The 26,548-nt window shown below is 38.2% G+C and overlaps 1 protein-coding gene across 1 annotated transcript; it reads right to left on the bottom strand.

Annotated features, from left to right (window-relative positions):
* Positions 1 to 1,624: 1,624 nt before the first annotated feature.
* Positions 1,625 to 16,297, bottom strand: LOC139712477 (follistatin-like). The gene is made up of 6 exons (XM_071624292.1): positions 16,261 to 16,297; positions 10,148 to 10,357; positions 5,446 to 5,667; positions 4,626 to 4,850; positions 3,091 to 3,321; positions 1,625 to 2,052 (listed from the first exon to the last, which is right to left on the bottom strand). The coding sequence occupies exons 1-6, from the start codon at positions 16,295 to 16,297 to the stop codon at positions 1,625 to 1,627; spliced, it is 1,353 nt and encodes a 450-aa protein (XP_071480393.1).
* Positions 16,298 to 26,548: the final 10,251 nt, after the last annotated feature.

Here is a 26,548-nt window from a genome sequence, read left to right as displayed (position 1 = left end):
AGCTGAGACAAACCAGCACAAAGATAAGCTGCATGGGAAAATACGACATCTCTTATGAGGTACATTTCGAATATTTGAGGTATTCAGCGTATTGTTTGAATATTAAAAAAAAACATCAAGAATTTTACATCACTAAGAATAGCCACTAAGTAGCATCTAAAGTTCATGAAATCCTAACCTTGGTCGGAAATTATGACTCGAAAACCTCATCTTATTATTTGTTGGATTCACATACAACAGTGCATAAAGAGCGCTCTAACCTTGTACATTAGGAATAGAATACAATTTTATTTCTAATTTACATCAATGGTGGCGAGGAATCTGACATGTGTGTCACACATCCCTGCCAGTTTTAAAGGAATTAAGCAAAAACAAACGTCAGCGGAAGAATTCATTAACAGTTTCTTTCCCCGTTTTGATGGACGACATAATGACCGAATGTCTTTACCAGAGTTCAAAAATACATTCCGAAAATCAATGAAGAAGTCTTTCTCTCATTTCATAGAACAGACTTCTTTCAATGATCAACACACGTAGAAATTTCTGTAACATTGTATGCATAATTAGTTTTTGTCATGTTTGCACATTATTATGTGAATACATTTTGAGGAGTCAATTTAACTTGGCTCATGCGTGCAAGTTCATATCGAATGTAAGTTAGACATCACTATCATTATAATAATGATCGCGTAACCATGTAAAGCCGTTTTGTCAGCTGACGATAATTCAATTCAATTCAATTCGATCAATTCAATTCAATTCAATTCAAATGTACTTATTGGGAATTTTCTGCATTGAATATATTATATTACAAATGAAATACTTAAAACTGAAATATTGAAAACTAATACTGAAAACATTGATCTAAACCTTCCTAATTCTATCACAATAAACAACAAAAAGTATACACCAAACAAACTGAATGTTTTAATTATGATCTTCATGACATTATGCTTGCTGAATAACTCTGTTGTAGATAAACTGTCAGTGTAATGCTATTTACAGATAAGCATAACTAATAATTACAGACTCGTAATCATATTTCTCGCTTGTAAAGATTTTTGGTAGTTTTTGTACAGACAAAAAGTCGAGAGATATTGGAGATGAAAGAGGGGAGAAGACACAGTGATTAATAGCGCCACCAACGTTTTAAGACACGTTTGTCTATCTAGCATCTTGCCTCATAGATTGCGACAAACTTGAGAAAAATTGAAGATGGAAAAGGACTGATGATTAGAAAGGAGTAAACATAAATCATACCAACCACACACAAAAAAAATATGAATAATTATCTTTTTTTGGGGGGGGGATCAAACTGAGTTGGTACAGAAAAAGAGAATAGAGAAAGAAAAGTTAAGAACATTCTGTGGACGCATATATTATCATCAATACATGAGAAAAGAAAAAGCAATTACTGCGCATGATTATTTTCATTTACAGCTGAAACTAAAGCGAATACTGTTTAGAAATGCAGGAAGAAACTTTTCTCCACTCATAACTCCATGCATAATCCAGAGTACAGTGAACAGATCTCAATTCACAATCGAGATCTATTGCTTTAGTTCTTCGAACCAACTGCAGCCACCGATTCCATTTCTTGCTGTTGATTCTCTGTGCTCAAAGTCTAAACAGAATCTCCCCCATCTGGTTCGTTAGCAGGGGGAACGGCGGCCCTTTCCTCGCTCTCGTCTTCACGTGGCCGATGCCTGTCTCCCACACCGTGCGTATCTCCGTTGCGGTTGCTGTCGTGCGTGTGTGCTGATGGCGCCTGATCTTCCGCTTCGCCGTTGATTTGGGCGGACGATTCCCTCTGGACGGACGGTTCTCCCTCGCTGTCTATGTCGAGAGTCACAGGCACGATGGTCGTTGCTTCCTCGTATATTTCCGTGACGAAACTGTCCGTGCCTTCGACGCTTTTCGAGCTGGATTCCCTGTTTTGCTGTCGAGCTAACCCACTGTCGTTGCCAATGAGCACGGCTATGGGCTCCACAATGTCTAAGAAGGTATCCCGGTCAATGGACCCCACGTCCTCGCCGCTATTAGGAAAATTTGCTGGATGTGAACAGAAATTTAGAAGCTCACATTAGAAGGTATTCACACAAGCTTCACGGAGAAATTTCCATGAAAGTATGCTTATTATGAAAAATGAAGATTCACAACTTAATGTAGCCTTTCACAAAAATTGAAAACACATTTCGGGATAGCGTACATAGCCACTTCTGGTGATCACGAGTACGATGGCGCGAAGCCGAGTTGTGGAGAGCGTTTTATCTTTCATTGAAAGCAAAATCTTGTTCTAATGCAAGAGGAAATACCATTCAGTCTGTACATCTAGAATACTAACGAGTGCGATAAAAGCCGATTCCTGAATGTAGCACATTAATTGCGACCATTCCTCAGGAAAGACGAATGGTGCCATAATTGTACGATGAAGCCGTCGATTGAAACTACTGATGAGCTGATGGCGAGAGAACGATGTACATAACCGATAGTGCGAGCTACAAGATTATCTGCATATTGTGAGGCCACATTTTTTTCTTAGTGTTATAGTGCAAACTTTACCCTTGATGTGTTCTGCTTGCCGATTGACACTGAAATCCCATAACACTGTAGACACTGTCAAAAATCTCGAAATTTTGGCACATAAAGGGTTAGTGAGAGCCTCTCATGGGAGTAAGATGTAAATGACTAATGACGTCAGAATGCACTATCAAAACATATTCGACTAAACTTGTGAGCACAACAGCAAAGACGTGCAATGGTCTTTAATTGAGTTGTCGTTGCTGTTGTAAATGTAACGTGATGAGCGGTCAACCAATCGGATAGCAAGAATCTTTTAAGATGTTGTATGTAAAAAGATACTTTAGATGGCGTTGGCGCTAATGGGCACAAGTCGAACCCAGATTATCTTGTTCACGGCTCCTCATCCTTATCCGATTTCAATACCACAGTGCCCTTTAATGTTAGTAACCATCTGAAAGAGAGCCAGTTTAAAGGAAGATCGGCAATACCAGGGAGGTGCTCCCTGGCAATACTGACATAATGTTTTAACACATACATGTAAGTAATTGATTATTATCAGACAGTTACCGTCACAGGCATGTCGCTGGACGACGTGCACGTACGTGCCGTTGGAGCACATGTGTCGCTGGAGATCGCATTGCGTCTTGTACGTGCGCCCGTCGCTGCCACACACTTGGCCTTGTTGCCATCGCTCTGGGCAGGTGATGTTACAACGGACACATCGTGGCTCCCTCGTGCCTGGATCCATAACACACGTCTTTCCTCTTACGCAGCTCAAGTGGCTGCAGGTGGTGAAATCTGTTCGAGTTAAGCAGAACGTCGGTCAGGAGTGAATGCACTGTGAAATGCATGTTGTGATACTTATCCTGGACAGTAGAAATAATAGCATGATTGGTAAATAATCCAGCTGGGCAGTCAGAACACTAATATTAAATAAATAATTATTGCATGTAAAAGAGAGAAAGACGTACTCCCACACAGACAAAGGAATGTAATTTATAAATGCAGCGTTTCGAACAAGCTATGAATTCAATCAACAACTGTTTACTCTATCACGTTTAGTTTTTTTTCTTTCTTTCTTTTTTGTCTGACAGTCTATGTAATAAGTTCGATTCCTCACAGCCAGCCGGTATCAATATGATAAGAAAAACACGACAACAACAAAGAAAAGGAATAACCATTCCTCATGTCTTTCATTGACCCATCACCATTATTATGATTCATGTTATCAACGCATCATTCATCATATTCCCCCAATTAATTCTTGCACTTTTAGTATAAGGAGAATCGTGCCCAATGAAAGTGTCGAAGTTGTAAACAATATATTGGTTGCAAAAATGAAGGAACTTTGTTGTGAATAATTGTGTCACAGCCATGCCCTGGTTTCAGCTCAGTGGTAAGGCCGCATATCAGTAAGCAGTACAATAGATGACAAGGGTTCATATCCCATTCTAGTTCTTTCTTTTTCTCTGCAGGTGACTCCTGTTATAAGGAAGTCCTAGAGACCCGCAATTTTCTTTCGTAAAAAACGAAATTTCGCTATAGCGGAACAAATAAAGTGTATAAAGATGTACAGGTGAAAATTTTGGGACCCCGATTTTAGTTTGTTGTTACCAAAATTTCGTTATAACCGTAATCGTTATAACGGGAGAGCACTTTACAATGACTTTGTTTCATGTAATGTTTGTAGTTTCATTAAGTCATTATTTGTTCTCTTATATTAAAAGGGTCCCATACCCTACAAGCTTTGCTTTTTAGTGGGACCCTCCATTTCCATTCCAATCCTGGTATTATGCATATATACCTTAGAAAATGAATTTATGTTGTTACTCGTGTTCACATGTACGTTTTCTTTGAAATTGTTACAAATATGTTCTGTTAATGCATTGTATATAATTTTCCGTGTTTATTCAGTGGAAATGAAAACAAAGTTGAAGTTGATAAGTAGTACTGAACAAGCATACGACCTTGTTCACGAAGAGTTACGCCAAAAATAAAAACCTATATAAACATTTTGTCGGATAACGCTAGAAGTGAATGTCATAATAACTAGTCATAGTCAACTCAAGCAAAATAATACACAAGGAATCACGCTGACGTACTCTCACAGCGGCCGTAGTGGGTGATGCCGACCGCTTTCCCTCTCAGACACGAACTTAGTCGAAGATGACACCGAGACTCGTAGGTTACTCCGTCACGTCCGCACACGAAATCCTCGTCGCCGATTGGGAAGCTGCACACTGCCCAGCACATGACACAATGAGGGCGCCCTGCCTGATCCTCGACACAACGTCTATCTCCCGGACATGTAACACCGTTGCACGACTCTGGTTAGGAGAGCAATATAAATGACGGTAAAGGTAGTAGTTAATAATGCAATATCTTACACCGATATACACACAAATGCATGCATACATACATACATACATAATATCCATTCATGTACATTCAGACAGACAGACAGACAGACAGACAGACAGGTATAAATGTAGGCCTTTACAATAGATAATAGAGATAATAGGCATTACCTTTGATTATTGCCTTTTTATCGGTATTTAGTTCAATTGACATTTATAAAGTATAATAAACTATACATAAACGGTTTTGTATTTTCATGACGTCGTTGTGCATAAACGTGAATAAGATATTATCGTATTCTCGTTGTGCATAAACGTGAATAAGATATTATCGTATGCCATCGTCATACATAAACGTTTATGTATTTTTATCCCGCCGTTGTCCTCAAAGTGCTTCACAAGAAACTAGTAATTCTGTTCATCCTCTTAAACTTCCATTCAGTTGTAAATTCAAAAGCTGAAACAAACAATATCATTTCATGCAAACATTTACCTGTTATAATGATGAACATTTTCTATCTTTTTTTATAGTTTAGGGGAGACAGGGTTGAAAAAATGATCTTACTTTGACATTGCCCGTAGTAGGCCACCTCGATATCGCTGGCGGGTTCCAGGCATCGTTTCATGAGGAAGGCGCAGTGGGACTCGTAGTTCACGTTGTCCGTGCCGCACACGGGTCCGCGGTGAACGTGGCGTGCAGTGCAGTCAGGTTCACACCTACACAGCGTCCTGTTCTTCTCCACGACGCACTTCTGGTCGCTGCGACATTTGATTTCGTCGCACGTTTCTGTGTCAAATCCACAGCATTGCAAAATGTTGGGATTAGTCAAGTAAACCAGGGTTGCCCATAATCATTATGGATGTATGTGTGTGCGGTTGGGGGGGGGGGGGGGGGGTGGTCGCCAGAAGGGGAATGCCTTTATTATAGAAGGAGGCACAATAAGTTTGGAATTTATCATTATAATTATATATTTTTTTCTAAGGGGGGTGTCCTGATTTATCTAGCATGACTTTATTTCATACTAACACTCATCTCTTTACAAAACTACCATTACAAAAAAAGACAGAAAGAACATGTTTGCAAAGTTATTCAGAGTTGTTGTTGTTTTTTTTTTGTACACTTCGTTGAATATAGAGACGAACAAGAACACAGATATCATGTCTTCACGACAACGTGCATTATTTTTATGTTTCATATCCAGAGAATACATAATCATATAATTATTTTCATATTTGGTACAAAATGAGAAAGAACAGTCTTCAAAGGGTGTAAAAAGTGTAAAAAGTTAAAAAAAATGAAGAAAAAGACACAGACTGTGAAAGTCAATACAATATTGAATACAAGGAACATGTACTAGTATATGCTTTAGGAAAATATATACAAATGATCATACACACATGCAATATCAACTAATGAAATATATCAACCACATCAGATATTTTGTGTATATATACCAGTATGATTATACAAACTCATGACTAAAAACGACACGTGACATACTTGTTAAAACAGTTACTAATACAACATGTGTGTGTTAGGTCGTTATATATCATAGTTACATTGTCTGAATATTACACATTAATGGATATAATAATTATGGTACGATGTGTGTTGTTAGCTAAAGGGTGAATGTGAGATATATGTTGGTTGAAGGAAACGGTTACACGTCCTCGTAACAAGACTGACTAATGCGTAATTAGGTAGTTAATTCGTTGAACTGTTGTAATGTTTGATACCAACAAAATGACTGTCCAGCGATTTATCAAGGCTTTACGTTGAAGACGGACAGCGCCACCTCTCACTATACGGAACGGTCGACGTAGCAATAATCACAACAGACCTGTGTGTCGTGTGCTGCAAAAAATCCATATCATGATTGACTCACCCTCTCCAGATAAGAAATAAAAGCACATTCTTGTTTTAATAATGTGAATCTAGTTTTATAAAAAGCAAACATCGTCACTGAGTGTTGATTACGGTAGCCGTCCCTCAGTGTTGTAGATAATGATACTTCCTGTGCTATCTACACTCAGCAAAGGAAGAAAGTAAACACTTTTTCAAGTTCATCTTTCTCATAGATTTTTTTTTGGCTGATATCAATGTTTTATATACTATGTTGAAGACAATTAATTTGATTGGTTATCAACCTAGAAGGTCAATATAAAGGGAAACTTTACCCATGAGTAAACACATTCGTTTTCCTCTTCCAAGGCATAAAAGTAAAAATTGCAAAAATGGACAAGTTGTCATTCAAGCATCTGCAAAAATCAACCTATGATATCTCTGTAACCCTCCAAAGATAAAGAAAGACAAACAAATAATGGAGGAAAATGAAGAATCTTTAGTCAAATCCATATTCAAAAGACATAAGAGAAGAAGTAATGGTCACAAAGATGGTAGAAATTTAAAATGTTATTCCAAATTAAGAAAATTTGAAATAATAGCTATTTGGTTCTTGAATTTGTCATGAATTCTTATTTCCTTGATTAGAAAAAAGGGAAATAAAGAAATTCTGTCCATTTTATCACCTCTGCGGCTTACTTCCTATGTCATTTAAACTTTGAGTTGACAGAAAATTCTCATGTTCCCTCATCAGTTTCCCCACTTTGTTCTTGTTGGAGAATATAACGAGGAAAAAGGGAACGAATACTTCTTTCTACTGTTTCATTCATGTCTCTCATTGCGTTAAATTGGTCTTTTTTATCGTTTTTATTTCTTTATCGTGAAGGGCATTCGCGTATCAATTCCAATATGTCAATTTCTGCAATTTTTCTTTTGTGCCTTGGAGGACACAAATGAATGCGTTCACCCATGCGTAATTTTTTCTTTGCATAAACCTACCAGGTTGATAACCACTTAAATATCCTTTAATAATATTATGGTATGTGGCACAATGATATTTATCAAAATCTTCTATGAAAAACATGAACTGGGAAAAAGCGTTTACTTTCTTATTTTTGCTGAGTGTAATTAACGCCTTTGTGGATGTCACAAGATCGGTTTTGGTATTCATGTTGTCCTGAGGGGTGCATTCGGTTGTTACGAAGACTCTTCACGCGTCATTGTCAGTGAGTGCATATAAATATCGTCTGTCAGACAGATCATTACATGTATGGCAACGAGGAATTGATCCGAAATAGCCTACACTTAGAATACACCAAACTTAGATGTGCCTTATTTTTCTTAGAGGGAAAATGACGCAGAAGCTTCCCTGTAGATAAAACACTCGAGATTTCAGCAAGTTGAAATATCAGATGCCCAAAAGACCGAGACGATCATCAATACCTCCCACTTTCCTCCCCGCCACCCCCTCTCTTCCCGACATCCCTTTCTCTATCTCTGTCTTTAGCTCTCTCTCTCTCTCTCTCTCTCTCTCTCTCTCTCTCTCAGATCAGTTTACATGTTCTCTTGGTTCATGTTATTTTTGTCTCAATCACATCTTCAAAAATCATAATCATGTAATATTTCCAATAACAAATTATTGTTGTTATAATTGATATTGTTATCATCAATATTATTCTGTTTATCATTATCATCTTTATCACTTTTATTGTCATCATCGATAATAGGATGATCATCTTATCATAATGATGATAATCATCTGTATTATCACACCCATTGTAACTATAATCACTTTTGCAATAATATGATTTCTCTAAACGTTGTTTGACTTTATTGCCCAATCATTTATCCTTCCGTCGAAACGAATATTACATGAATTACGTCGGCAAATGTTTGTTTTATAAGCACAGCATCCACTCCCCCAACACCACCATCACCACCACCACCAACAACAACAACAGCAGCAGCAACAGCAACAACAACAACTACAACAACAACAACTAGGACAAGACTAACAAACATCGCATTTTACCGATCGATCACAAACGATACTGACAAAATATTTGCCTATCATCCACGCCCCCCCCCCTCCTCGTCGTGTTTATCAGGCCTGAAAGAAATGCCTCATGTCCGCTGTCCTCGTTTGTGTGCGACCACTGTCCCGATTTCCTCTTCTTCTATCCAGCTATATACACAGTCACAATATCAAACATGTCATATTATACAGACGTTGCAGACAGGTAATGGGCCAAGAGAGGAAACAGGTGGCGGTTTACTACGATTCCATTGACAGATTTCTCTTATGTTTTGTCATCGTCCGCTTCTATTGGTATATCTAGGCCTATTTGGATGGACACTCCGAGGAGAAAAAATGCAACAGGTGATGGTACTTATAATACAGGCATGATTCTGCTCAAAATTTCATGTCTGGGCTGGTAATGCTTGTTGCTTTCTGGTTAAAAGAAACTTAACTCTTTTTGTAAATGCATCTTTCTTTCTTTTTTTCAGTTGCTATACGATATGGTACGTATGTATTTAAAACATCTCTTTTTTTGGCATTATAGCTACTAAATGTATATCAGTTTATCATTGATATGAATTCTCTGAGTAAATTATTTGTTGCTACATTCAACTTATGTTTTGGTCGGTAAACAACACACAATCTTCGCCAGACTAAAACTATCTTGATTATCGAAAGCTATTGCAGGCAACAAAGGCATATCTGCTATTTGCTTACACAATTCCAAAATTAATCGTGAGTGATTACTCCATATATAGAGTTGACTGAGCAAGAGAAGTTGTTTAAAGGAAACCAGAATCCAAAGAGAGATGTGGATTGAGGGAAAGCGGCATCATCAGTAGAACACATCAGTTAAAATTTAAGGAAAATCGGACAATCGATACGAAAGTTATGAATTGTTAAAGCTTTGGTGTTTGAACCGCTGGATGAGGAGACTACTAGAGTTCACGACGTCATGTCATTCATAACTTTTGCATCCATCGTCCGATTTTCCTCAAACTTTCACTGACGTGTTCTAGTAACGTTGCTGCTTTTATTCAATCCACATTTCTCTTTGGGATTTGGTTTCCTTTAATGAGAGAATTGTCGACGCAGTACAAAAAATAATAATGTAGTATTGTAACATGTAGCTGGCATGACCGTAATCCTTTAAAAACAATAATTAATTTTTCGTCATACACCGAAGGCTAGCCTATTTCTAATTTCACTTATTGTCTTCAACTATTCTTTTCCTTACCACACCTCAATTGCGAACCTATACCACCTTTCACTTGACGCATGGTAACCAGGCTACGAGTCATAGAGGAAAGATTAGTCTACGAGATACATACCGACTACACAGAGAAGAGTGATACAAGTGGAGGAGCTTGGGATGAGGTCACGGTGCTAGTTGCGTGCACTTACCGGGACGAGACTCACCTCGGCACGGGATACATTCCGATAACGAAAATCCCGACGTGATCAACACCCGAATAATATTACCGAGCGTGAGGTTGGCGGGCGACCAGGAGATGGTAGCACCTTGATGCTGGCAGCACTCCTCTCGGGATATGTCCAGTTTGATGAGCGAGGAGCAGAGGCTACCATCGCTGGACGCTCCCCAGCAAACTCCGGCTGGAAAGGAATGAAAAGGAGAAGAAGGGGAAGGGGAAATTATGAAATATTCTTTAACTGTAATAAACGTTATTGATGATACTTGTGGAAAACATAATGAAAGTACCATTGAATGAATGAGCGAAGAGTAATAGGAAACCAAAGCTCAAACATAAACGTGGATGAGTGAAGGCAGTAGTATACTAGTAAAACACATCAGTGAAATTTTGGGGAAAATCTAAAATTTCGGTGCAGTCATCGCTGGATAAGAAGACTACTACAGTTCATGACGTCGTTCTGGACAACAATTTAAATTATATGGATATATGTTGCTATACGGTTACTCACTATACATATACGTTACATAACAAACCATCATAAAACTTTAGATATAAAAATTCAAAACTTTTTTTTTCTATCACTTACACCAATATCATTTTTGAAACTTTTTAGTCACTGTATTTCGTGAGCCTTTAATGTTCACTTACCTTTAAATAAGCTAAAGCTAAAAGCTAACACCCCGGCAAGGATCCCACCTCCCCCCCCCCCCCCCCCCCCCCGAAAAAAAAAAAATCATATTATTTGAAATCTGTGTCAATCCGGGAAAAAAATGATTATGTTTTGTATGACATTAATATTCATGTTTACGAAATGATTCATAGGGGTCTTTTTATTGTTTATGTATAAGTGAAGTTATATTGATATGATCAATATAAATTGTGACCCTGCACCTCAAAACAGACAAAAAGTCGCCAGACATGAATTTTTAGTTAAGACCATATTCTGAAAGAGCAGACTTTAAGCTTTAAAATGATGTATAACTCAAATCAAATGGACTCTCCTAACCTATCTAAATAAATATTGGAAAGAAAGCACAAACTCAGGAAAAGCGTGAACTGAAAAAAGAGGCTCTGAAGTACAGTGTCTATTCAAGCGCTTAATCTTTACCAAACCGTGCTGGCTGTGCGATGAATGGGACAAAAAACAGGAAGTAAACCACCAAAGTAACAACAATGAAGGGAGTATCAGATTAAACTGAAATTAAGCATGCCTCATTAACACATTTTGTCCATAATTAATACCAACTGTCAAAGCAGTAGCACTATCTTTCCAAAAGTTATGAGAGTTGAAAGTGAAGAGTGTGGACAAGGTTTTTCAGAAATGAAAAAGGGATTCTAAAGACACACCTAATCACACTATTCTACCAAAAATGTTCGAGATAAACTGCTAAAAAAACACACTTTCCTGCCCGTTTTATGATACAAAATTTTAGCATAATGTAAAAGAAGACCCGCTCTTTCACAAAATGTGAAAAAGTCAAGTTCGGCTAGGTTGACCCATTTCACTTATTTTCAGTCCTCGCGCAAAATCAGTGAGTGCGACTTTATGTTCGTTTTGAGGTGCATGGTCACAATTATACAAAAAGAAAAATAACGTCGCTGATGGAAGATATAGACTTTCAAAGACAAACGCCAATCTAAATCTGGCTAGATTTATAATCAGTCCTGCTGCTGGATCAGTTTGAAATCTCATTTCACCCACTAATAAAACTGAAATGGAAGAGAGAACATTTAAAGGTCAAGATTAAAGTTCATATCCCCCCCCCCCCCCCCCGGTCCGTCCCTGTTTAAGACGACAATGGAAGAAAAGTGCATCTGTTTGTCAGTACTGAAAAATCCCACATTTGAAATAATTACAGTTTGGTTACGTCCATTTTTACACGTTATGTTACTGTAATCCAGTAAAGTGAATCCAGTGAAGTAACAAGTCTCACATGAGAGTCTAATTTACTTCAACGCCATCCATCAAAATTCATCGTTTGCTTCATTTTCACTTAATTGAATTACAATGAGAGTGACCTTCTTTCGACGTACGTGATTACGTGTTCTGTCCATTTTTAAAATCATGGCATTTCACTCAACTCTGCAATTCTCGGCATTTGCATATCACAACATTACGATGCACTTAATTTCATCATTAATTGCAATCGTTATATTGACCTTTTGCGACATTAATTACCACATGTTTTGTTCATAATTTTAGCAGTCCATTCATCTTTGCATTTCACGGTATTGCATATCACAACATGATGAACATCTAATATGGCTGCATTGTTAAAGGATGATTCGGACGAGACCAGGTCAGATGCCCTTAAAGTGCAGATAAGAAACTCGTCGCATAGCTGAAACACGTCTGTTCTCACCTTTGCTTCCGTGTGGTGATACGATGCAATGAGCATCAAAGCAGAGAATTGATAAAGCTCGCACCACTCCATTTGTCAAAATCAATCGTGTCCCATTTGATTACTTGGTGAAGAAAGAATAATGACAGCTGTTTAAACTCTTGACACGACCAGCATTTTGTCATGGAAAACGTTTGGTCAGGTAGAGGTGATGGTAGTAAGTCCTGCACAATGTATTAGCGAAAAGCTACCTTATGTTTAAATCTGTGTATATCAAACTATTTTCCTCCCTCCCGCAGTCCCCCCTCCCCTCTTTATCGCTTAAACTCTTTTTTTTTTTTGAACCCTGCTTTAACCCCTTACAGACACAGCAAAGACTTCAGAATATGACCGAAGGTGTGATATATGTTATTATCGTTATTTTTGAGAAGCTATACACTACATCTGATTTGACTTGTTATGAATTAATTAAATTACGAACACTACATGTACAATTATGTACGCAATGTTTGCAATTTGTGTCTTTTTTTTTCCCACTGCAGGATTTTTCTCTTGGAACAGAACATTAACGAAAAAAAAAATGCACAGCGGAGTGGAGACTGGTGGAAAATGTAAATCCAGAAATCCGAATTCGTTTTCTAATTCACTGAATAAGAAAATGACTAGCCTGTATTAGAATGTGTTTGTTTTGTTTTGTTTTGTTTTGTTTTCGGAGGGAGCAATATACAGACTGTAAGTCCAAATATTCCTGGCCCACATACTGACTGGGTTTATAGTGTTTATCTAGTATTAACAATTCGATAATTTATAACGTGTAATTGCATGTGAGGTCACAAAACGAAGAAGGGAAATTAAGCACTGGAACTGTGAGAGTTTTAAAATTGAATTTATGAGTCTTTAATGTGCAGATATATTCCTAGTATTCCCATACATTCGTTTCCATGTTTGTAGGTTAAGCCCCCATGATCTACCAAAAGGGTTTGCTAGTTTGCCTAGATTAGGCTAGTCTACTCGAGCAGGGATATATCAATATCATTACAATGAGCTTTTTACGGACAAGAACACATAGTGTAAGTTTCTCTGGTTGTTGAATCAGTAATTGATGAGAGGAAATCTGGCGTGTACCGTTTTCTGCGAGTTGCTATAGGCCCATATTCGACGAACCTACGAATTAGACCACGTGTGTGTTGTTCGTTCTGTTTTCTTGTTGGGTTTTGGTTTTCTTTTTCATTCCCAGACACTGAGTCAGCCAGTGACTCCTTTGCGGCTGTATGCTGCGGTAAATACAAAAATTCTCTCCGCATGAACCAAGATAACCCAAACCACATCTTTCTCGCATATATTTCTCTTTCATCGTATCCTCTTAGCCATCTATTCATGTATCTACTCTGTGCCAAAAACAATTTTAAATCCCTTGTGTTTGTAAAGGACGTATTTTTATGAAAAAAAAATTACTTGGTGCGTATATGAACAAAAATTGTTAACAATTGATAGTTGATACAGGTGTGGCGTTCTTTTCTGAAATTAAGGAGGGTGGAGCTTGACGTGTGCATGAAAGAATCGTAAGTCCCTAATCGGAAGGTCATGGACATAATATGGATCATTTCAAGTGAGGCTGAATGAGGTAACTGCATCCCTAGACATGAGGGCACATCACATGGATTACTGTAGGTCCTACTTGGTTAAACACGATGATTCCTCGGGTACACGTCGCGAGCTCCACACCCACGAGTCAGAGAGTCCACGAGTCATACAGCCCAAGAGTCTCACAGCCCATGAGCTAGACACTTAATGAACAAGGTCCACGAGCTCGACATTAAGTAAAATAAACCGCCATAGATATACGGTCCACGACCTAGAGACACTAGGAGAATGAGGTCCAAAGACTCGACATTACATGCACTAAGCCCACGATCGTAGTGTCGAGCCCATGGACCTCTTCCGCCTGTAATCAAGCTCGTGGGCCATAATTGCCTAGTGTCGAGCTCTTGGACCTCATTTCCCTATAGTATCTATAACTCGTGGGCCTGTTTTACTTGGTGTCTAGCTTGTGGAATGTATCACTCTTTGGTTATATGACTCGAGAGTGTACCGCATAGCCCATAAACCTTTTTTTTTTTCCAATGTCTATAGCTTGTAGACCATAATGATTTGTGCAGGGGTATCTGTAGCGGGTGGGATACAATGACGTATACTCCCTACGAATGATACAACATCAGCGGTAACTCTTTTGGCCACTTCAACAATTCAACTTTCATTTTAGGAACGAAGAGTTGGAAACCAACTTGTTCAAGAAGGCATCGACAAGGAAAATAACAGCAACGTGGCAAAACAAGAAAGCACATCTATTTGGCTTATCGCATTTTGCAAAATCTTCCATTCAAGACATGCGTGAGAAGATACAATGTAACTAGCCAGACATAACAGCTAATGATTAGTTGATGCAATTGTGTTGATGTCATTCCTGAGACAGTGAATATTCTGAAGGCTTATTCACAACAATATGAAGGGTATGACTGCGACACATTTCTTGAGAATTCACAATACAATACAATGGACTCTTTTTTTGCCTATCTTGTGTCAAGGTCGTGGACCACATTTTTGTCTTGTGTCAACGTGGTCAAGCTCGGGGATAATATTATTTTAATTTCATCTTGTGTCTGGCTCGTGGCCGTGTGACTCGTGAGCGGTATGGCTTGTAAGCGTACGACTCATGGCCCTTTTTTTTCCATGTCTAGCTCGTGGATCTCTTGGGTGTCTAGGTCGTGGGGTGACCCCCACTCAGACAAAGAAAGTGATAGAAACTGCACCAAAATCGGACATAAGAGATAGAACTTTAAAGTCGCACATGCATTCACCAATGACACGAAACTTGGAAGAGGTCATGATAATTCGCAACTGTCCAGTGGTTTGTATAATACACAGAAATTATCATTAAAAAATTCATGCTTCTTTTTTTTCGGGGGGTGTGGGGTGGGGCGGTGATTTAGCATATGGGCATTACCTTGCATAACAGTAATCGTTGCAGGGTTATGACAAGACCACAGTAATTTTATGCGGTCATATCTTATTCTTATCGATTCCTTTTTAAAGAAAAAAACTTTAGAGAAAATATGTGTACAATTTTCAAAGGAAGATTTTGAGGAAATTACATCATCATCTGTGCCAGTATGAAAATTGGTTTTGGCTAATATGATTTCCTGTAAAAGCGTGCAAAACTTTAAGATTCCATAACTTTTATTGTTTTAGAATTAACTCCCTACACTTCTTGTGAAAGCGTGGAAAACTTTAAGATTCCATAACTTTTATTGGTTTAGAATTAACTCTTTACAATAAAACCATAGTGAACAAGGTGCGAAACAGCACTTTAACAAACAAAACATTGTGGCCATAGCAACATAGACCCGAAATGGCCATTTGAATAATATTCAAATATCAAAAAAAAAAGAAAAAAGATTGCTCAAAGCCAGTCAACGATTAAAACAACCAAAAAACAACAACAACAAACAAACTAATGATTCCTGTAGCAAGTTTCTGATCAGAGACTAGTGTACTTCGTTATTTTACTTTTAAGGATTGTCGTTTCTGTCTTACTTTCATTTAATCACATTCATTCTAAGTTCAAATTCTAAATCTATTTTTCCTTATATGCTGATATGGTCACTCTTTTTGCAAGATACATGTTTACAGAAGTAAAAGAAAGAAAAAAGAAATTTTAACCCCTATAACAAGGACCACTGACTTTCAAAGTCGGCCCTGATCTTGGTGCACGAATTCATGATGCAAGAAAAAATGATCATAGGTGGGTTCTTGCACTTGACATAATTTTATTTCAAATTTTGGTTTGCCTCCCCTTTTGACGCTGTTTGAGTTAACAATCTTTATTCAGCCACTTCTCCTATATTTCACTATGTTTGTTTCTATGTTCTTTTTTTGGGGGGGGGGGCGGTAGGGGGTGGGTAGGAGGGAGTGGTTAACTATCTGTGTCCTGGACCATCATTGTCGTAAGTTTTACAAGGGTTCGAGTATTGAATAGTTCATCATTGACCTTATGTTGCAGGCATGCAATCCAACGCTTTGCAGATCGTGATAACTAACAGTTGCAATTCCCTTGTGTCATATCCCACAGACATTAAACGTCTTGGGCACGAGTCCTTATTCTGTGTAAATACTAAAGCAGATATCGACAGAGCCACACATAATTCGTTCAGATTTTTCGAAGAAAACGCCTCCTCGATATGACTTGCACACCTAACTGCATGTATGTCCTCGGGGTAGGGGTAGGGAATCTTAGTATGAAACATCATTTCCCGCCATTGTGAGGAGGCATAGGGATCGAACGATGAAACTAGATTAACCTGGAAAGTGAAATCAAATCAGCCCTTGCACCAGTCGACCACTGAAGTTGCCACTTACTGATACTGATGGGAGTTCAGTGCATGGCGTAAGGGAAATACCGGGAGACAGCGGAGAACACAAACCATCACATCAGTGGCAACGAAGGAAAATGACACAATGAGTTCAAACGAAGTATCAGTTAAACTTTATAAAGCAGGTAAGACCGCTTAATTTTGATTTATTCTGACAAGCACCAAAGAAGATAAAACGATAAAACTGCACTGATTTTTAGATTGTCATGAGACATTTATTTGAGATGCTGCAGATAACAATATTTGCCAATCTGCCGGAGGCATCTTGTAGATGCCGTCTGGATTATGTTTTGGTTTGAGCTAGTCATGCGGTCACGTAAAGCGAATACAATGTAATGCCAGGCGAAGTCGTGTCACATCGAACATGACTTGTCCACAATATATTGTCATTGTATTATGAATATTTAAGGCTGAATTCCTCATTGATACCAATAGTTGTCAAAAACTTTGAAAATGTCATGAATCCCAAATAAAGTCAAGCCATGTTCTCTTACTCTTCCGTAGTTTAACAACGCTCTAACAAAGAGAAATAATCAAAGGACTTTAAAGTATAGATGGTATGCATGACGTCCTCAATAAAAATATTTTTCTTGATCATGGATCCCGTAAGTCCGCTCATTGACATTCCGATGGTTTAATCTCACAGTTTTCTGCCCTTTTAGATTTTCTTTCTTTGGTATCATTGTTGCCATTCAGACATAACATGACAGAAGTCGTTAAATCATCAAAATCAATCCTATTTGGAACATTTCCTTTTGCCTATATCTTCCGGTATATGTCTGAAGAATACTTGCCAACATGCACATCAGTTACGTACAATAGAATAGTAAATGTTGTGTTCATTTTCACAAACATTCATGCGCACATGATTAAACAAACACAAAATGGACAGCAACATTGTTAATTATTAAACGTTGTGTATCATACACAATGCTTTGCATCTGGACCCACAACTACACACATAGCACTTAGATCACACTCTGTAAATGAATACTATTGTTCTCATTATATATGAAAATATGCTTTATTTTGTTTTTATCAGAATCATCATGATCATTGTGACTGAGGTTTTGTAAACTACATCAGGAGTTGATTGCTATATAAGAAGTTGACATTGGAAATGAAAATGACCCTGTCTCGACATTACAAATGCAATCAGACACACACACACGCACGCACACACTTTCTCTCATACAGACAAAAAAAAAAAAATATATGCTTTTACACACATCCGTTTTGTCGGAATCACCCAAATGACTCAGAAAACTTACTCTACACAAATCAGCCAATGTCCCTTCTGCGTGCTCATCTGAGAAATCCGCGGAAACTTACATAACATCTAGCCACGCATCATCATTAGATCGTCGCAATAGTTGCGTCATCAACCTGGAGGTATTTCGTTACTCCCATTTCCACTCCACCCCTCCCTACTTTCACTCATTGTCTGTTATTTGCTACACATCTCTTAAAAGTGGAAGTACTTTCTGCAATAAATTAGAACTACTCCATCAGTTTTCATTCATGCCATTTATCTTCAGATTACGCTGATCCCCAGTGCAACTATGAGACTTGCTTCTTTGAATGGTTTATTAAAGACGTGTAACACATCATCTGATAAACAGCTTGTATTGGTTTTTAAAATACGACTCGCCATTTGTCGATGAATTGCACTTCAAGCGATCAATATCTATTCCGATTGTCGAATGTTTTTCTAAACTTCACGTTGCCTTCGAAAGTGCTATAAATCGTGCAAAAGAGGGCAAATCTAGATAAGAACAATCTAAATGGTTAAGAACGTTTGTACCTTGTAACCTGACGTTTGAACTGATGGATGGAGAAGACAATGACTTTATAAGGAAGAAGATGACGAGGAAAAGACGGGGGAAGGAGAGAAAAGGATGAAAAAAAAAAAGAAGAATGGAACTTGTGTTTTGTACTGCCCAACTCACCGCTTGTAGCTCGTATTCCTACCAAAATCCAAAGAAGACAGACGAAGCTGCGATGACAGGAACTCTTCATCTCCATGACGATCGTATTTTTATTTCTTTTCCACGGCACTGAAGCTTCTCCAACGAGTCTAGGCTTGTCACTGAATTTCTGACGAAGAAGAGTACGGATGTAGCAAACTTGACTTGATTGCTGGCTGTTTCCCAATGTTTACTCAATGTACCAATGATTTCAAATATACCAGTGCCACGTTTGACTTTGAAATCAATTTGCGCCCATCGGAGATGAGGTCGGTCTGTTCAAATGACATCAAACGTTGACTTCTACTCTACAAAATCTCTCGAGGTAGACATATATGAAAGTTGGATATCTTGGAATATAATAACAAGCAACTCGTGTGATTTGAAATTGACAAGCAATGGTGCATGACGGAACGAATAAAAATTGACCAATCAAGTTCAGCGTATCAATCTATCGTCATCGAGTGAGTTCATCTCCAAGAAAACTCCTCCATCCGGATTGGACGGCAAAAAAGCATTCCCCGCCGAGATTGGACGAATTGCGTTTATGTGTGTAGAGGTAGGATGCTGGCCTGTGAACGAATGAAGTAAAGGGAAAAAGCTTAACAGAAAGAGGTAACACCCAAGAGGGAGAGAGCAGGGGGGCGGGAGCGAGATAGGAATGGAATAGAGAAACAGGCCAGTCTTCCTCCTCCACTTTCCGCTATCTCATGTATGTTGACAGAATCACGAGCCGGCTCTAAGTAATATCCTATTCCCTCTAACCGTTAATCATCTACTTTGTAGCTTTTCCGCTGATTTATGCTCTCTTTGCTGATCTTCGATTTTCCCAACTAAGTCTATCTGGACACTCCGTGTGTATACCTCCCATTCGTGCTGCAACGCGTGAAAGCGTGTGCCGTTATTGAAGCAATCCTCTTTCTGCTTTCTATCAAAAAGTTGGGGTCGAGATGGCTGAGGCAAGGGGTGAATTCCCGCGTGAACTGCAGGTGCTTAGTTAGTGTTTGGTGGTGGGCGCTCCAATTCTTAAAAAAGGGGGAAAATAATGTTTTCAGTCTTCCTTTTGGTGATAAGATTGAGTGTTACACCATGGAGCTACAACATATAAACTCATGGTTACACTTTCCGTTATTATTATGTGTATATGTGTTTGTTTTTGACGTTTATTTATTCATTTTTCTTCATTTGCTTTTATTCATTGAGGGGAAAGAAGAGTCGGATTTACGGCACCGGATTTACATTGTTGTATTCCTCAACGCGAGTTGACTCATCACCACTGTCTGTTGGGTGTATTTCACGTAGGTCATCGGACATTGTCGGGGAGGAGCAATGCCATCCTTACTATCTGCTGAGTTCCTTAAACCTAAAATCCATCTCTTTCTGGTCAAACGGCTTGTTATTGCACTATTACTGCTCACATAATGACAAAGCCCATTAGATATACAGGTAATGTGAAATGACCACTAGATAAGAGATGATGTACTATCTGAAATTGTATACGTGAAGTTAAATCCATTTCGTAATGTCTACAGACATAAAAAAGCATGGGGAATCCCGAATACTATTATTACTGAAGATATGCTAGTCGGCGATAAAGGTAGATACAAAGGCTGGTATTTGAAGGAATGCATAATGAACGATGTAGCCATATAATCAGAAATAAGTTGGACGTCTTAGTACGAAGATCAATTTTGACCACCATGTATTTATTGATTTTGTGACGAATCTCTGGGCCGACTTTAAGTTTAATGTCAAACTATCTGCATGCATTGCTTTTATTCAGTCTGAGCATGTTCTACCTCCATGGTCTGAGACATTGCTGTTAAGGTACAGACGTGGGTATAGGGTCCTAACGTTGAGTTACTATCACACGTGCCAACTCTGTCATGGTAGGCCTACATTTTTGTCGTTTCTGTTGTTGCTCTTTTAGTCTGTTCGAATGTGGTCATTTTGCCGATAAGAGTTGTGCGGTTATAATGATATTAATGATAAATGGCTTCGGAGAAAAGCGGTGAGACGGTGGTTCAAGACATGTACGCTATCGTGACGCCCCAATGTACGTCATTTATAGTTATTTGTGCCATTTACTGTCAGCTGAGGGGACGACGACGACGGTAGGCAACAGAGCTGAATAGGGGTAGGACTATGGGGAATAAATGGGAGGGGCGAATTGAAACAATTGGCCCAACACGTATGCCGTTGGCTGAGTGGGTGGTAAGGGACCCGTTATGAAGTCAAACACAACCAGACAGATGCTACTCAATGAATGAAGTGCTATATTTTAAATGAGGAGCTTTAGCGAAAGGTTTCTTGGTTTCTCACATTAGATGTCTCATCCTTGCAGGCCCATAAGTGGCCAGTATTATTGTGGCCAGATCGCCAGTTTTAATAACGAACCACAAAACAACGACATGTAATTAAAAAAAAAAAAAAGGCAAGTGCCATAATGTGTCTCGCCCATTCGCGTATACACGAATGGGATATAACACATTAAAAAGAGATATAACAGATAAAAAGAGTATAAAAGGGTAAAAATTCATGGCAAAAAAGAGAAACGTGCCATAAAAACTTAACATTGGGCCCTTAAAGTTCGTTGACCCCTGCCTGTGACCTTTGACCTTGTTCAGTTCAGTTCAGTTCAGTTTTTATTTCTGCATTTCAAAATCAATACAAATCAACAAATCAACAAAATACTTACATAGTCATTTACACAGCTAATATTCGTAACGTTTGGATCTTACATACATTTTCTTTTTTTCAAGAACGAATATCATATCTGAAAGGAAGCAATAAGAAATGATAAAAATGAAATGCAGGGGACCATCATCATAAGCTAAGCTTGACGAGGAAGATGGCCCCAGGTAAAGAGATACATAAAGAAAATCTTGCCACTCACTGAGTGGGGGTAATTGTGCGAAGGGCACAATAAAGAGATATATAAAGAAAATCTTGCCACTCACTGAGTGGGAAGTAATTGTGCGAAGGACGTGCGGTGCAGTGCGGTGTGCATTGTGTTGGGATGAATCTTGGTTTGTACGTTGAGTGTTATTTTATGTATCAGTGTGATGAGGTGAATGTTACTTCAGTTATGGCCGTGAACTCATTGTTTAGGGTGTTTGTTGACCAGGTGGTATGAATATCTATGTGTCAGAAGTAGGGCCTATACTGGATTATGAGGGTGTTTTTTAATTCTCGTTTGAAAATGTTCAACGACGTACATTGTTTTAAATTAGGGGGTAAAGAATTCCAAATATCTGGTCCATTATGTTTTAATGATTTTGTGACCATCCACTCCCCAAGGGACATCTACCATCTAAGTTTGGTCACAAACGGACCTATGGATCAAAAGTTATGACTCATAATAGAAACGCGCCACAAAAACTTAACATTGGGCTCTAAAAGTTCGTTGACCGCTACTTGTGACCTTTGACCTTGCAGTGACCATCCACTCCCCAAGGGACATCTGCCATCCAAGTTTAGTCACAAATGGATTATGGATCAAAAGTTATGACCCATAATAGAAACGCACCACAAAAATTTAACATTGGGCTCTAAAATTTCGTTGACCGCTACTTGTGACCTTTGACCTTGCAGTGACCATCCACTCCCCAAGGGACATCTGCCATCCAAGTTTAGTCACATACGGACCAATGGATCAAAAGTTATGACCCATAATAGAAACGCGCCACAAAAACTTAACATTGGGCTCTAAAAGTTCGTTGACCGCTGCTTGTGACCTTTGACCTTGTGGTGACCATCCACTCCCCAAGGGACATCTACTATTCAAGTTTGGTCGCAAATGGAGTTATGGATCAAAAGTTATGACCCATAATAGAAAGGCGCCATAAAAACTTAACATTGGGCGCTAAAGTTCATTGACCCCTGCCTGTGAGCTTTGACCTTGAGGTGACCTTCATACATGGTAAAATGTGAAACTTTGTATGACCCCTCTTCCCTTGAAGTTTGATTGCAATTGAAGCCCAGAGTAATGAGTTATTGAAGTTTTTGTAGCGTTACGGACAGACGACGGACGGACGAACGGACGGACGACGGACGGACAGACGCCGCAGGCGATCCCTTAGTCTCCCCTCGACTCCGGTGGGCTCGACAAAAATGGTATACTGGCTGTGGTGTATAATAATGGCTTATTTTCCCTTGCCGTATAGAAGGAACCGCAGGTCTGAAACTGCATTGCTGAAAATACAGAACCTACATTGTTCTAACCATGAACTTTCAACATGTCACCCTCGTTGGTTTGTTGGACCTAGTATAGCTCTGCCTTCAGCACCAATGGTCATACAAGTCGTCTATAAACCATGGATATGCACTGGAATGTGTTCCTTCGGAGCTGGATTGATGGAAGATTAGGGTTAACCTGTCCCTGGCTCATTAGTTCTATACCTGAACGACAGCATTCCACATGTTATGTCCTGTCTGGGGCTCCATCTTTTTTTTTCGATATACAATCCCGATCTACTCAATGTCCTCAAGAAACATCTTCTATACCGCCATGCCGATGACAGTGATTGACACTGGTGATCACACCGGTGAAAGTGCAGAAGAATTGTGTATTGATGGAATCATGTCTCAGTGACACTCAATTTTAGATGAAAAGAAATAAGTCACTGAACAACGATAACCAGACAGAATTTCTCATCATTGATACCAGTAAGAAACTGTAGAAGATCAGCAACCCTCCTGTTATGATCGACAATATACTCCATGCATCTCATGTGCAAGAAGTACGGTTGCAATCCATGTTTGATCCAAACACAAAAAAACAAAATAATGACGAAACTATCGCCATTGAAATTCAAACTATACTAGAATTGCTTCATCACTTTTTGAAAACTTCAAAATAGTGATTTTTCTATTCATATCCAACAATATGCCAAACAGACATATTACCAAACAAAGAAACAACTAAACGAAAACAACTCTCTGTGTAAAAACACATTGCTATCCTGAAGGTTCGGATTTTTAATATTCTTATGTTAGTTATTCCAAAGGTTCGTAAATCCGAAAATGACATGAAGTTCCCTATTCCGAGGATTTGTTCATCTAAAAAACGAAATAAGGTTCGTAATTTTGAATGTACATTCGTAAGTATCTTATTTCATTTCTGGATCGGTATAACTAACTTTTTTTTTTTCATTTTCGGATTAACAACCCTCGGAATTAACGAACCTTATTTCATTTTCGGATAAACAAACCTTCTAAATAACGAAGCCTATGTCGTTTTCCAATTAACAAACATCTACTGTAATGTACGGAATTAGCTTGTTTCGGAAGAAAGAACCTTCAGATAATAACGAACATCATCAGGAGGTTACTCATTCCAAAGGTTCAAAATTCCGAAAACGAAATAAGATTCGTTATTCCCAAGGTTCGTTTATCTAAAAAACGAAATAAGGTTTCTTATTTCGAAGGTTCAAAATACGCATGGCTTTTTTTTTGTCAGCTGATTGTTGCCTTCATTTTTCTTTTTCTTTTTTTCATTTTCGAACCATTAAAACGAGACCTCGGAATATCGAACCTTTATTCATTTTCGGATAAACGAACCTTCGGAAAACAACTCTTAATTCATTTTAAGACCAACGAACCTTCGGAATAAAGACACAAATATTCGGATGAACGAACCCTATATATGACATATTCAGACTAACGAGCATATATGCATCAGGAACTAAAGCTAGGTTTCAGAAAAAGAAAGAAACCTTCGGATAACTAACCTTATTTCATTTCGAAATAATCAGCATCATTCGGTGTTTCCAAAATTCTGAAAATGAAGTAAAATTCGTAATTCTAAATTTAGTTTTTGTTTTTGCGTATTTGTTTGTTTTTTGTTGTGTTTTTTTTTCTGCAACTTGTCGCTAAGAAAGTTTTGAACATGTTAATTTTCGGATTGACGAACCTTCGGAATAACGAATGTTATTCCATTTTAGAATTAACGAACCTTCGAAGTAACGCTACCAATGTTTGGATTAAAATACCATAATAATGATATTTCATTTTGGGATTAAAGAAAATCTAGGCATACGGTATTTGTACATTTCGGTATGACGGACCTTCTAAATCAATCTCTATATAGATGAAAGATTTAATTTCACCCTGAAATGTTGTTTAATTAAATACCTTTTAGATGTCATCAAACCGGTTTATATCATCAAATCATCGAAATTTACTTATAATCATACTAGAGCCCTAAATGTCGTCCTAGCCTAAATTTCCCTGGGTTTGAAATAGTATTCTTTAAAATGACTTGATAGTGGTACGACCGAATAAAGTATTATGCCACATGGGTGATCGGTTCGTCTAGAAGTTTTCCAACAGGTGCGAGCTTTATTTATTTATTTTTTTTTTGGGGGGGGGGGAAGAGGCATTGCTTTTCCTATCATAAAGTGGTATTTCTGTTTACTCACAAAAGAAGAACTGCGAATCTATCTCGAGGAGCACCTTAAATCTTCCAGTTTGTCTTTGGGGAGGAATACGGTGTTGACCCGGACGTTTCAAATTCTTCAAAATGTATTCGTTCAGTGTCTCTTTGCCCATCGCGGTAGACTGGCTCCGTGGCGAAGTTGTGAAGGGTTCATTGACATTTTGAGAGTCCGATTCGTTTTAGTTCCTCAATTACAATATCTTCTTCCTCCTAGGTCCTTCATTCTCTCCCAAGTTTCGTCCTTCTTCTCTTACATTTTCTCCTCCCTATATTATTTCTCTTATCTTACATTTCCATCAATTCGTCCGTTAATTTTTTTATCTTCATCTTTACCTTTCGTTTGTGTGCGGGCAGACACATCTCACTTCACTGTCTTCCAAGCTCTGTCTTTTAATCCCTCTCTTCCTCGTTCCTTCACTCTCTATCTCTATCTCTACTTCTGCCCCCTCCTTTCTCTTTGTATATTCGTAGTTTAATCTATTCACTTCTCAAGAACTTTCAGTCTAAAAAGCTATCTCTCAATTTCATTTTGAGGATTACAGTTAGTCTGGATTTGTGCTTTCAATCTTTCACCTTGCTTGATATAGATCTCGATTTGCCGAAAAACGATATAACAGACAATTAATCAAACAAATAAAAAATTATTGGAAAAAACAACAACAAGAAAACCAACATGGAACTGATTTTGGATAAAGCAATAATTCTTTTTAAGTCATTCGTGTCACGTAAAGTGGGAATCTACTAAAAAGGAATACATAACAGAAGCAAAAAGGAATATCAGTTTAAAATAATGAAATGCTTAAGGCGAATATGTACGGATCTGTACCCTGCGTTGGGTGTCAATGTGTCGATACGAAGTGTTCACAGTACCAATTATCATTTTTTAAATACTAATTACTGCAAACAATAACATGAATGCCAGTGTTTATGAATGCTGAAGAAATGAAGAGAAGATCGATAATGGGAATAAGATGATCACACTGGTGGTTGTATCATAATAAAATTACTGTAAACACCAATGTCAGGATTGTATGATTTGATAAATCATGATTAAAAAGACAAACACACACAAAAAAATCAAATCTATACATTATCATCAATAAACGCATTATTGAAATGACCATAAGGCAGAATTATCATTATAGTCGGATAGTGTCTATCTCTGAATAAAATACTGCAACTCAATTGAAACGA

The sequence above is a fragment of the Diadema antillarum genome, unplaced genomic scaffold, assembly GCF_040938485.1.
Source record: "Diadema antillarum isolate AM-2024a unplaced genomic scaffold, OU_Dant_1.0 seq00001811_RagTag, whole genome shotgun sequence".
In the NCBI taxonomy this organism is placed as follows: Eukaryota; Metazoa; Echinodermata; class Echinoidea; order Diadematoida; family Diadematidae; genus Diadema; species Diadema antillarum.
The sequence above is the reverse complement of the archived record's forward strand: the minus strand, read 5'-3'. Positions and strand labels throughout refer to the sequence as shown.

Bases quoted from the DNA above. Each gene is read 5' to 3' on its own strand.
- LOC139712477 (XM_071624292.1), bottom strand. From the start codon at position 16,297: ATGAATTCGTGCACCAAGATCAGGGCCGACTTTGAAA. The intron at 4,851-5,445 runs GTAAGATCATTT...TCTCCTAACCAG, and splicing joins CTACTACGGGCAATGTCAAA to AGTCGTGCAACGGTGTTACA. The intron at 2,053-3,090 runs GTAACTGTCTGA...GTTCACATCCAG, and splicing joins CCAGCGACATGCCTGTGACG to CAAATTTTCCTAATAGCGGC.